This window comes from Oxyura jamaicensis, chromosome 1 (assembly GCF_011077185.1).
Source record: "Oxyura jamaicensis isolate SHBP4307 breed ruddy duck chromosome 1, BPBGC_Ojam_1.0, whole genome shotgun sequence".
Classification (NCBI taxonomy): domain Eukaryota; kingdom Metazoa; phylum Chordata; class Aves; order Anseriformes; family Anatidae; genus Oxyura; species Oxyura jamaicensis.
In genome coordinates, this window is record NC_048893.1 from 198298742 (window position 1) to 198312123 (window position 13382).

General features: G+C 38.8%; 1 protein-coding gene across 12 annotated transcripts in view; it reads right to left on the reverse strand.

Moving 5' to 3' along the window:
• The window catches only part of DLG2 (discs large MAGUK scaffold protein 2), a 1027745-nt gene that overhangs the window by 904095 nt on the left and 110268 nt on the right, over positions 1-13382 (reverse strand). For all 12 annotated transcript variants that reach the window (XM_035343381.1, XM_035343350.1, XM_035343376.1 and 9 more), the window contains exon 4: positions 4146-4291. In XM_035343381.1, coding sequence (XP_035199272.1) covers positions 4146-4291 — 146 coding nt within the window. The remainder of the gene's footprint in view (positions 1-4145; positions 4292-13382) is intronic.

The window sequence follows — 13382 nt, forward strand, 5'->3', positions numbered from 1 at the left end:
AAATAAGATCTGTTAGTGTAAAGCTTATGACACTGTTGTGGGTGACAAAATAGTCATTATCAGCTTCTCTCTGGCAAGAAGGAAAGATGGATTTCCCACATCTTTGGAGAAGACCCCAGGTAAATAGCTTCTTCATAAGGAAAGATGTGTCAGCAGTGCTTTTACACGCATTGCAAGAGAAATCTAGTTATGTCTTTACATATAGCAATGAGAGCATGATTCTGAATATCATCTGGAATAACGTACCAAAGTTTTAAAGAGGCAGATGTTAAGGGAATAACATATTGTCCCCTCCTGGAATTTATTATTGTTACCTTATAAATTTGTTCTGGCTTTTGTGAACCTCAGTTTTTGCAGTGCACTCAAAGACATGGTCTTTAATTGATATCTGGACATGGATGGCAAGATGCCTCAGACCCTGCAACTCCTAGTCCCCTTTTGTGACTCAGTTCTTCAGTCCCCATCTCATTACTTCACATACACTCCTTCAGAGAGAACCCAGAAGAGCAAGGAATTAAAATATACAGTTCCCAAATCCAGGGTTAGCATTTTCACCAATAAACAAATCTTGCAGAGTGGTTTCCAGGAATTTTTTTGTATACACATGGAGATATAGAGATATATATATTGTCTGTGCTGTCAAGACTATTTACCTTCCACAGCGCTGCAAGGCTCTTTGTTTTGGAAACTAAAATATTTCATACCTCCAACTACAGTTCCTTTGGGAAGAGTCAAAGCCAACTAAACATTTTCTTTCCTCAAAAACTAGGTTTTTTCATTAAGACCCAGCATTTGTTGCTGCATGGACATATTACCTAAAATGACAACAGTGGTGAGAAAGAACGAGTCACAAAGGTCATTTTAAAAGAGTAAGAGAAAGAAAGGCAGAGAAGCTGGTAGCTCCTGTTATTATATGTGATAAGTTAAACACATGTTTAAGTGCTTTTTGGAACAGGGATGAATAAACTGTTCTCCGTGTCTACTGTGGTCTGAACAGAAAATAATTGGTTCTAACTGCAGTTAGGAAAACTCCCGTTTGTCATCAGGAAAGACTTTCTAGCAGTGAGGGAATAAATTACCTAGAAAAGTTGTGGGCTTTCCATCATGGGAGGTTTTAAAGAACAGATTAGACAAACATATGTCAGGAACAGTTCAAATGCAGTTGATCTGTCCTAAGGCAAGGAAATGGACAGCATGATTTTTTTAGGTCTTCTTCTGAGCCATATTCTGGAGTTCCTACACCACAGCTAGCATGTTAGACTTGTTCACGTGTTACCTGATATGTCACATTTCCTGCTTGCTGTATGAATACATGAAACAAGCAAAAGCCTTCAAAAGTAGAGCCCAGTAAACAATTCATTGAATAGTGAACTTGCCCCAAAACACAGTTTCATTGATTCTGAAACTATCCACTAATTAAAGTTGATTTTGTCAAATTGCATTTACTGGAGGGAAAACATCAGGGACAGATTCACACAATAACATTCATATATGTATTTCTTTCTTCCTTATTCCCTAGCATCCACCCACTGAAATTATTTTGGTCTATGGTATTTACAGCTCTGCCAGATACACTACCACATATATTTAGTTTCTGTGCTGGGTGAAATGCAAAAATAATGTGATGGTAGAAAATATTGCATCTGGAAACACTGATACCATCTATCATTTTAATAAATAACAAAGCTGTTAATGGTGGAATAAAATCAAAGACATGTTTTTTAAATACCTAGGCCGTGCCAAAGTACTTAATGATTTCATGAGGGCCAGGAGCTCCTTCAGGGTCAACACCTGAACAGCAGAGAGTTTAACAAAAGCATGCAAGCATGAAGAAAGTGGTGAGAATAAAAAAGCAGTAGTAATTAACACTAAACCCCAGCACATGTTTTGTTAATGCCATTGCAGCCATGGAGTGCTATGTGGGATCATTTATGCTAATAATTCGGATGCAACTGGTTCTGCTAATATATTCCTCTGGCTTTTCACATGCTTTTGCAAAATCACAGTCCCTGAGTTTGGAAGTTGTCTCTCTTCTGAGGCACTCCCTGAGAATGACAGGAGGTTGTAGGATGGGTTGTGACCCTTTCATCTCTCTTCTTTGAAGGAGACCAGTCCCAGTAAGCTGTAAGGTCTAGCAGCAGTTTATTACAAAATAGCAGTTTATTACAAATATAGCAGTTTATTACACCGGTAACCACCAGTGGTAGAAGACAAAACCATCAGTTCCCATAAGGAACAGACAAAGAATAAGAACTTACGTTGTATATTAGATTATCCAGTTACATTTTCATGAGGAAATTCTCTCAGAAAGCAACGTACTATATGGGATTTGTACAGCAGCTGGTACATTCAGCATGTGCTAATTAGGTCTGATTCAAAACTGCTGATTGTACTCTGCTGTCAAAAGGAAAAAAAAAAAAGAAAAAAAAAAGAAAGAAAGAAAGAAAAAAAAAACTACACTTCTAGTCTGCTTTGACTGCACTTAGACCCTTAAAAGCATATATGGGTATGTTTTTCAAAGGGACTGAACACTTTATACTCCCATTACACTGTTTATGGGTAGACTGCAGATCTGAAAATGAGGGTATCCTGGGTAGTCTGACCCCTGGGTAGTCTGACTGTCAGCACTCTAGCTTGAAGAGGTTACTCCAGTTTCTAAACGATACTTTTATATTGTTTTGCTTTAAATTAGAATATCATTTTAATAAGGTTAGCAAAGTTTGGAGTTAGTCCTATATATTCTATAAATATCAACAGAGAATTTGGCGTTTAAATTCCCTTGGACAAGTGCAGGAACTCAGCCTCTGGAGATCAATGAGGTTAAGGTAAATGGGGCTGAGGGTCAAATACTTTGACAAGGCTGAAATGGAAAGTATGTGAACCACTGTCTTTCTCAGATACTTCAAGAGCTAACATGTTGGAATACTCTTGCACCTTTTTAAACCATACATCTTTGTGGAAAATTTAAAAAAAAAAAAAAAAAAAAAAAAAAACAGGGATCAGCTATTTGTGTCTTCAGGCTGGGACTCAAATGTTAAATCATTCATGGAATATACCCTACATTAATGTTAAGACTCATTTGTTCTGATTTCACTCAAAATTTGAATGCTTGCTCTCATTAATTCTGAAAGGTTCCTTTGCTAATTAATTTTCACAATTAATTTCTTCATTTCTTCAGAGAGTTTTGTTCTAGCAGCCTGCAATTCTGATTTATCTTTTTTAAGAATCACATATAAAATGCCATGTAGAATTACAATTTGTGTCTGGGTTTTATGTTTTTTAAAAAGATGAAAGCTCTATGAAAGAAATAATGAAGCTTATGGAATGTGCTCTGGGACAATTTTTTATAGTTCTATCTCTCCATACCAAAAATGGATTTTTTTATAAATCTTTAATTCTGGTCTGGAAATTTTGCAGTCCATACCCACTCTAGTTCTTTCTTGCTATTTAAGAACAGAACTATTCATTGCTTGGTTTTCTGATTTTTGGTAAATTCATTTTATTTGGGGCTGGGAAGGTTTATTTGTTTGTTTGTTTTTTAAAGTACAGACATGATGGTCAGACAATTAGTTCAGACTGCTAATTCAGTTGATAATCTGGAGGTAGGCAGAGGCAGATTAGAACCAGTGGTGATGAAGAAAGGCATTGGATCCTCCCATTGGTGACAAAGAAAAAGCAAAGCTGTATAACCTTCTACTTCTCATAAAGAGATGATTTTTGGTTGATATATATGCGTACTTTGACTATGGAAAAGTACAAGCCAATGTCAGTCCCACACATATGGAAAGTCCTGTTATAATTTTTACACTGGATACAATCACTGGTGTATTAATAATCTCAGCAGTAAACAGGCAAGATTTATGCTCTTCTTAGGCCAATCACAGACACCAAGTATCAGATAAAATACACCAAGGAGGAGAAAAATAAAGTTTTTTTACTTCCCCTTTGGCAGACGGCAATTGGAAGGATGAAGAAATTAGTGACATACTGAAGGTGAAAGAGATAATGCTATACATCTTCCATATTCCAATCTAATTCCTTAATGAAGGCCACTCATTCAATCTTATAAATCATTTTGTGGCAATTTTCAGGCTTGAAACATCTCACTCATTATATATATTTTAATTCTCAATCTGTCCAATTACCTCTAGGGTTTTCTGCAGATTTTCTTGTCCTGAAGCAGGAGATGTTGTCTTCTCCCATTTCTCTGCAACTTGGTTTGCTTCTTCTAATTTTTGCTCATAGCTTTTCTGGGAATTTAGCAGTGTCACTTCATAAAACTCTTGAATATCTGTTTGTAAAGAGGAATGAGTAAAAGCATTATTTGATATGCTGGCATTTGAGGCCCTGGTGTTTATCCTTGGCTGATATATATTTATACATTTTCAGAAGATAGATCATAATGATAAACACATACAACATTTCTAGCAGAAAACTTCAATATGCAAATTTGTTTTCTAAAATGTCAATGAGATTCTTGAGGTATATTCTCATTTTTAAAGAGGTTCTTACAAATTATTTCAAAGAAATAAATGAATAATATTTATGAGGAGATATTTAATGAACATGTTACATGCACACCCGTGTTACAATACAGGTAGAACAGACCTTTACAGAAATATAAGTAAGTCACAGACCATTTTGATGAGCAAACTAGAAATTCACAGATGTAAAATGCCCTAAGAGGAGCTTCTTGTCAGAAACCTGCCCCAGGCATCTGGGCCACCCTCAGCCCCAACTGCAGGTGCATTTGGGAACTTTTTAAAGTGGGATGCAGAACTTGAAGGAACACTTTGTGTGCTAGTCAGTTCACTTCAGAAATGGCTAATTAATGTTGGTTTTAAACCAAGAGCAAGTAACACCCCAGCTCTTTATACCCTGTTTTAGAGAGAAAGATTACATCTACCGGGATATCCTCTGGGACTTTGATGAAGGGGCTGGTTATACAAGCTACCATGCTTTCAGTGTCTCTCTCTAATGAGTGATACCTAAGGTGTAAAGAATGTGGAAAGGCATAATTCTCAACAGTCAAGTGTCAGACAAAGCAAAGAAGGAGATGGAGAAAACTTTCTAGACTTAGGCAAAGAAATTATAGGGAAAAATCAAGCTTATTATATTTATATAATGACTTTCCTAAACACTTGTGGCTGTGGTTTTTATTTTATATTTCACGAAGAAATGTTCTGTTTATATTTTCCCTTAATTTGGATTAAATTAGACGTAGCCCCAAGGTAACCAATCAAAAAAAAAAAAAAAACACTTAATGAAAGCTGTGATAAATCTGTACCTGATGTTAATCAGGTAAATGAACCTCTCAGGATTTTCTAGTGTTCCAGCATGTCTAAAAGGAAAGAATATGTTCCCCAGGAAAGCTTCTTAAACCAAAAAAGAAAATTCTCCCAGCATTAACCATAACGAGTGACTAAATATTGGAAAATACTGGGATCATGCCTGAGCTTCAAAGGCAACCATGGATTTTCTCATACAGTGTCAGATCCCATGTCTGGGCCAGGAAGACATCATTTCTAAGTATAATAAATAACTGCTACAGAAGTACATCTGCATTTTGTGTTATAAGCTGTCTCCCATGATAGGAGACTGAACTAGATTGTATGTGACCATCAGAACTGAAAGAGCAGGGGAAAACACAGATGGGCACACAGCAGTGACACCCTGCTTTTCTGCATCTTTCAAGGGTTAGTCAAAGCTAGCCAGCAGTGTCTAGTCTGTGTAATGTCCCATACCCTTGAAGTCTCTGGCCAGATCTCCTGGAGGCATTCTTCCTTCTTTAGTAACAATTCACATTGAACTTTTCTTCTTTTTTGTTTGTTTGTGTTGTTTTTGTTTCCTTTTGTTTTGTTTTCCTCCAACTTCCAGGCTCATTGTTTACTCTATTTCTTATGTACAATAGGATAAATTAATCAGAAAATTTTATTTGAATATTAATAACAATGATCCATAGAAAGTCAGTACTACCTTCTATTTCACAGACAATAAAAGAAAATTGCTGATACAAATATTTGTAAGTATTGATGCTTCATATTGTGAAGAGCATTTGCTTCCACAGTTGAAGTTAGGACCCACTTTGAAAATGAAAATCTATAGGACAGTTGCAATGAGAATGGGAGTTCCCCCATTCTCATTGCGGGGACTTCTGACCATCGATTTGAATGTTCGCAGTGGAATTGAAATCAGTTCTAATATATGGTTTGATACCAGCTCAATTTATATTGTAACTGCAAATTTTAAGACCAATATGTAATTATCTCTAGATAAATACTTTGCAGAAATAAACTAGAAATAGCCCTCTGGCATTGGCATTCAGCTGGCATAGCTGTTGTTATCGGAGTATTAATTGGGTTGATGGTAGTCAGTCAAGGAACAGCAGAACAGTGCTTTCTTTCCAACTTTAAAGACTATCTTACCCTAGCATGTTCATTAAAAATAATGTGTGAACCATATTTGCATGTGTACACACGTGTGCAAAACAAATATAAAAACCTCAGTCTCTTTGTAAAAGTCCTTATCTATTCCGAGGAGGCTGTGGGTTTCTTTCACTGGAATAATGATTATTGGTGTGCAGACAAGAGTATTTCAAGTGTACTTACAGGGTTACAGAAGAAAGCACAGAGGATTCACTTAGTTGGTTGCTTTTTTATTCCACAAGCTAAAATTGCTGTTTCTATGGAACAAGGGCAGTCAGTGACTTGCAGTCAAAGTTAGCATAAAATAGGATCTGTGATTTGCTCTGAGTAAAATCTGCTCTACCAAGCGATCTTCATTATGTCAGACATGCAATCAACTTCTAGGAGGGGAAAGCAGCTGAATACTACTGAGGATGGGAAACGAGATGTAATAGGGGTGGTGGGATCAAGCAGTTGTAGAATCGAGTTTGGTTGTAAAAAGTAGTTGTGAGAGCATAGTAAATAAAATGTAAAAGAACAAAAAATAAAATAAAAAATAAAACAGTGTAACTTGTAATGGGAACTTATGGAAAGATAATTCAACAAAGAGACTAAAGAATTACACATGAAATCTCTATCTATTTATTTGCACAGTTTTCCCTCCCTTCCCTGAAAACAAGTTCAGATTTCATTTAGAAATGGCAATACTACTGCTGGTGAACTCAGTAGGCACAAAACATCTCCTTTGTTTTGGTACCAGAGGAGCTGTTCGACCCTCTCAACTCGTCCAAACATTTTGTCAACCAATGAATTCATGTTTGTTTAAAGTGTCTGTGAATCTCACTAGATTTTCAGTCCAACTGAATTTGTTCATTTGCTTCTTAAGAGTTGACTTAGTTTATTTAATAAACTCTCGTTGTTCACTTAGCCTTGCCCAAATGTTTTGTCAGTTTCGCTGTATAAAGATAAATTGCATAGAAGAAATTACATATATTGTAATATGAAGTAATCCTAAAGATTCAGTGATATATTTTATTTTGGATAATTCCATCACTGGGGAAGCAGGAAAACAAATTTTCTCTACATCAGCATGACAGAAAACACATCAGTATCACTTTATAAATACCCATAGACAAGTATAGAATACATCGGTGTGTCTGTGCTCTGCGGGCAAATTCCAAGGACACCCTTTTCTTGTCTTGCAGACATGCACAAAGATAAGCAGGATCAAACCCTTATAACATTGGCCAGGAAGCAGTTTCCTTTACTGCAGTTTCAAAAGTACATATTAATCATTTAGGCTCAAATTTGAGTTGTGCATATTCTTAACTCACTTTTTTTTTTCTTTTAATTTAAATGACAATAAATTGGACACGACTAATAACTGGAGAAGACACAATGTCCTACTCACATAAAAAAGCAACCTCTCTTTCAGTCAGCAGCTACACAGAAAGAAAAACATGTGATCAGACAAAGCTAAAAAAAACTAAAAACTAAACTGGGCCATTTCTTCATTTCTGAGTGATTGGTGCTGCAACCCTAAGACCATTATTCCAGTGCCATTTCTGTTCCAATTTATACACACCGCAATATCCATTCGTTACAGGAAAATGTAGCAAAGGGGTTAAACAATATGAAAGGCAAAAATTTTGAATAGCCTAAACTACTTTCTGTCTTCTGTGGCCATGGGCTTTTGCCAGCATTCTAATGAAAAGAAAAAAAAAAAAAAAAAGATAAAGCAATAAAGCAATACAATCCCTCATTCATCTCTAAGCACTTCAGCACCAGAAAGATAGAAGTAAATTGAAGAGAATTCAAAGACAGATGATTAAAGGTCTGAAGAGGACTAACTTTTAGAGAAAGATTAAAGGAAGAGAATAATAGTAACGCACACTTATATTTCCACTAATTTCAAAGCAAAACAAACATTAAGAACCATAGAGCGTTGGCTGACAAAATTGCACAAGGCTCCGAAGAGAGGCAAACCAGCAGGGCTGAACTGTTGAGGCCTGCAAACAAGCACACTGGGTCAATCCCTTTGTGATCAATAACCCACTTGCAGTGGCTTCAGAATCACCACTGGATTCACGACAATGTTGTTCCTTTTTTAAAAAGTCCTCTTTGGAGAAACAGGGAAGAGTAGATGCAGCAGCCTGCGCATAAATATTATTACACATTATTAGCAATACATATTTATACATCAGAGGGTTGTGCTGCCATCCAGAGGCACCTCATCAGGCTGGAGAAATGGGCCCATAAGAATCTCATGAAGTTTGAGAAGTAGTGCAGGGCCCTGCCCCTGGGGAGGAACAGCCTTAGGCCCCAGGACATGCTGGGAGACACCTGACTGGGCAACAGCTCTCAGAAAAGGGCCTGGGGGTCCTGGTGGGCACCAGGCTGAATGTGAGCCAGCAATGGGCCCTTGCTGCTAAGAAGGCGGATGGTATTCTGGGCTGCATGTGGCAAACATGGCCAGCAGGCCGAGCGAGGCAATCCTTCCCCTCTGCTCGGCACTGGTGAGACCACACCTGAAGTGCTTGTTCCAGTGCTGGGCCCCCAGTACCAGACAGACCTGCACACACTGGAGAGAGTCCAGTGAAGGGCCACCAAAATGGTCAAGGGAGTGGAGCACCTCTGCTGTGAGGCTGAGAGAGCTGGGGCTGTGCAGCCTGGAGAAGGGGAGGCTCGGGTGGATCTCATCTATGTCTATAAACACCTGAAGGGAGGGTGCAGTGAGGATGGAGCCAGGCTTTGTTCAATGGTGCCCAGAGCCAGGACAAGAGGCAATGGGCACAAACTGGAGCACAGAGGATTCCGTTTGGACATCAGGAAGCACTTCTGTGCTGGATGGGTGATGGAGCACAGGTTGCCCAGAGAGGCTGTTGGGTCTCCTTCTTGAAGATCTCCAAAACCCACCTGGACGTGGTGCTGGTCAGACTGCTCTGGGTATTCCTGTTGGAGCAAGGACTGAACCAGATGGACACAGAGGTCCCTTCTAACTTCAACTGTTCATGATTCAGTGAAATCTGTAATGATTATCTGGTGTGCTAGGAATGGCTCAGGAGCCAGTCACTCCCACAAGCTCTCTCCATTTTGTGAGACTCATTACTCTGGTTTTAATTTAGATGGAAGAAGCGGTCAGGATTTGCTCTTATTTTTACGTCTTGGCTCCCTCTCTACTACTGACCCATCTTCAGCTGTGCAACTCAGCATAATCCAGCCGGTAGCACCAAGACTGGATGAGATAACTTTGGCATCTGTATGATTTTCACTTATGCAGAGGCACACTAGAAGGTACCAAATTCATCATAGTACTTTAATACCCATTCAGAAATTTAGCCATTAAGGCACGTGCATGCCAGAGCACTGAGCAGCTGGGATTACTCCAGTATAACTCCTTCACACCAGCTGATCAGTAGCTGCACTTTCCATGTATCTAATAGATGCAGAGAGTTAGGATGTGAGAGTATCAAAAGATGTGTTTTCCAGAGTAATATTGTGTAAGATGCAGAGAGGCTCAATTTGAGCTGGTGCAGGGCTACAAGCAGCTGTACAGTGAGGATAGATTTGCAAGTTGCCAAAATCATTTAGGGTTCAGAAGACAGGAGATGTAAAGAAAACCACAGCAGGAGTGAAGAGAAAAAATCTCTTCTATCTCTTTTGTGTTTACAAAAATGAGGGGAGGAAGAGGAAAGACTGCATTCCAGTAACAAACAAGCTGATGCCAGGCTCTCTGACACCATCTATATTTTATAGAACACAAACAATTAAGCCTAAAAGGATAGTCTTGTACATCACTTAGCCTGAAGTTGTACTGCATGTGTCAGCAAATGCTGCTTCCCTAGTGACTTGACAGTACATATAACCACTTGTAACAGAGAAGTGCAAAGTATTCCATGCACCAAACCTTAGCCAAAGTCCACTGAACTTAAAGGCACCTACCCACCACAGCAGGCTTTGAACTCCAGGTAGAGAATAGACTGTGCTAACAGCTGTTCCAGTAGCTGTTACCTTCAATTGTGCTGAGCAATCAGAGGGGGTTTCCTTGCTGCCATCCTTCTTGCAACCTATGTAGATTTTGGCTTGATACCCTTTAGATATGGCACAAATGGTATTTGCAGCAATTCTTGCTTCTGCAGATGGCTGTAAATTTTTGCAATTAACTGCAGCATCATTAACAACGTAGAATCCCATTACCCAAGAAATGAGTTCTCTCTGCATCATATTTCTATGGACCCAAACTGGGAATTGGAACTAATATTCTGTAGGATATAATGGGATATAATGAAAAGGGCTTTTTTTTTCTCTCTCTCTTTCTGGAGGTCCTTAGCCCTGGAATTCATTTTCCCTATGCTGTGCCAGTGCCCTGACTTGCTTTGCAGTATAACTCCCATCTGTTTTTCCAGGGCATTCGGGGACAAGGTGGAATGGGGGTCTAAGGCAACATGCAAACACAAGCTGTTTCCTTTCCAGGAAATTTGGGGCAGTCTTTTTTGTCTATATGTGGGAAAGTGTATGATGTGTATCTTTTAATGTTGTGTAACCCAGCACAAATGCCTACTGTCTGGCAGAACTCTGCAAATCAAAATAAAGTCAACTCTTACAGGTTCTTGATACGAGTTCTTTTTTAATGAAGGGAACATTACAGCATACATCTAAATGGCATCATTTATATCCTGGGGAGCAGATTATGCTGGGTCAGCTTTGGCCATCTGGTCTGAATTATTAGGTAGAAGCAAGGAGGATTGTGCAGGATGTTGTTCAAGAAGGAAGACTGATTCACATAGTAGAAGTAGCAGGGAAGTGATCAGAGATCATACCAGCTTGCCAGTAAAGGGCTTTAAAAATCTTGCACGTGGAAGCAGTCCAAGGAGAGGTTAAATAACATACTTCACTGAACACACTATGTGTTGTGGCTTTTCCAAGCAAAAATGTTTCCATAATGAGTTAAATAGTCTTTGTAAGAGGGAGAAAATAAAAACCAAGAGAAGAAAAAAATTAACTTGAAATTGGATGAGTTTTTGACTAAAGCAGGACTGTGATACAGACCCCGTGTAACAGATGGCAGATCTCCAGTTATCAAGCTGGTACATAGCTTTACAGTCATGGTGAGCCCAAACCTGCCCTCATTAGCATCCCTCGGTGCAGCAGCAGTCAAAAATTCTTTTCCCATTTCAGCTGTATCTCATCTTTGGGGCTCTACATATATTTGCCTTTGGGCTGGTCTAATAAAGGTGTGAGATTCAACAAACAAAGGAAGAGCTCAAGGCTTACCATTTGCAACTGGAGGGTGTAACACCAAGATATGTCAAGTCCAAATGAAATTTAGGTACCCTCTGACAAGGTTTTCAGACAAGCTTTTGGTGCATGAGAAACACAGATGCCAACCCAACAGCCAGAGTTGCTACAGAAGGAGTGAACAGGTCCATTATTCCACACAGTGCAGTAAAAGCCAGGGAAATAGTCTTCTGCCAAATGGTGATAAACAATCCTAAATCTATTAAAAGCAGCATACTCTGGTAGAACATGTACCAAAGTGGGCAGCAGGAAATATAATTTCTATTATTAACCTGTCTTGATTCTTGAGCTTGAGTAAATCCCATCCATTTGGCACAGATGGCCTTCTGAAGTCCCTTCCAACCTGAATTATCCAATGATCCTATGATCCTTTGCACATCTAAGTGGTAAGCTCTTTGGGGCAGGAACCATTACTAAGCAGGTATGGACCTGAGCAAAATGGGATCCTTTTATCAAAGAAGCTCTGAAACACCGTACATGCTGTAATAAACTAAATGGCTAGCAATTAATAATCTTTGAGTTATTTAGGTGCAGGGAAAAAACGTTATGGAGTACTTCGGGATCTGCTGTATAATAGTGTCATTTTTTGGTTCTGTAATATACCCAGAACAGAATCAGAACTCTCCCAAACTTCTCAGCTAGGAATATCTGCCTCAAAGGCAGCTGTCCAAAACCCAATGAGAATAAAATATTCAACACATATAGCTGTGCACGGAGAAGACAAAATAATTGCTGCAGCCCTTTCTATGTATGCGATGTTTATGCTAACAGTGAAAACTCGAAAGTGATAACTCTGACAGCAAAGTCAGTACATAAGCTTGTTCAGTGATGATAGTGAATGCATTGATATACTTTTGCCTACATATCCAAACTCCTTATTCATAAATAAGCATCTCAGCCTGGATGTGTGCATTCACTATTGACAATATGCGAACATGTACAGTTGCTAATTGTGTTTTCAATAGAGCAAGAACAGAAGCTGTGAGAAAGGCTCAATAATGCACAGAAACAGTTTTAACGGGGCACAGTAGGTTAAAGCAGCAAATGCGGTGCTCAGCTCTGCTCACTCTGTGTCTGGAGCTCAAGCTGCAGATGAAGCAAATCCCAAATCCTGCAGCGATGTTTCAGTTTGCCCAGGCTAGCCAGGGCCTACAGATCAATGCACAATCTGCGAGGCTCAGAGCAGGATCCCAAGCACATGCTGGCTGCTTTGCACCTGCAGAAAAATTGAACTGTCCCAGGATTTCTTCCAAAAGAAAACTAAGTAAATAGAAAGTGCTATTAATAATATTAAGTGTACAAAAGTGACATCTAAGGAAACATGAAGAGACTGAAGAAAGGTTTCCTTTACTGCATAATAGACCTTGTATAAACCAGCAAAGTTTTCTTTGAAAAATAATGTTTTGTATCACTTTTTTTCCCTGTAGTCTTAAATATGAACCTTTTTTTTATTTTTTTTTCCAGTGCTGTGCATTGCTCTGTGTGTAGCAAGTTGGAGACTGTGAATGTTATTTATGAACAACAATAAGATATACCTTTGGGAAGATGCTTTATTCAGCGTGTTGAGAATTGGATGTGAAGCCATTACTGGAGAGATTTTTCCTTGTTTCTGTGCAGCAGTTAACAGTTATTACAGAGCGTTTCTGATCTTTTGGAAGATCATGCAGCCCCACTGTGGGT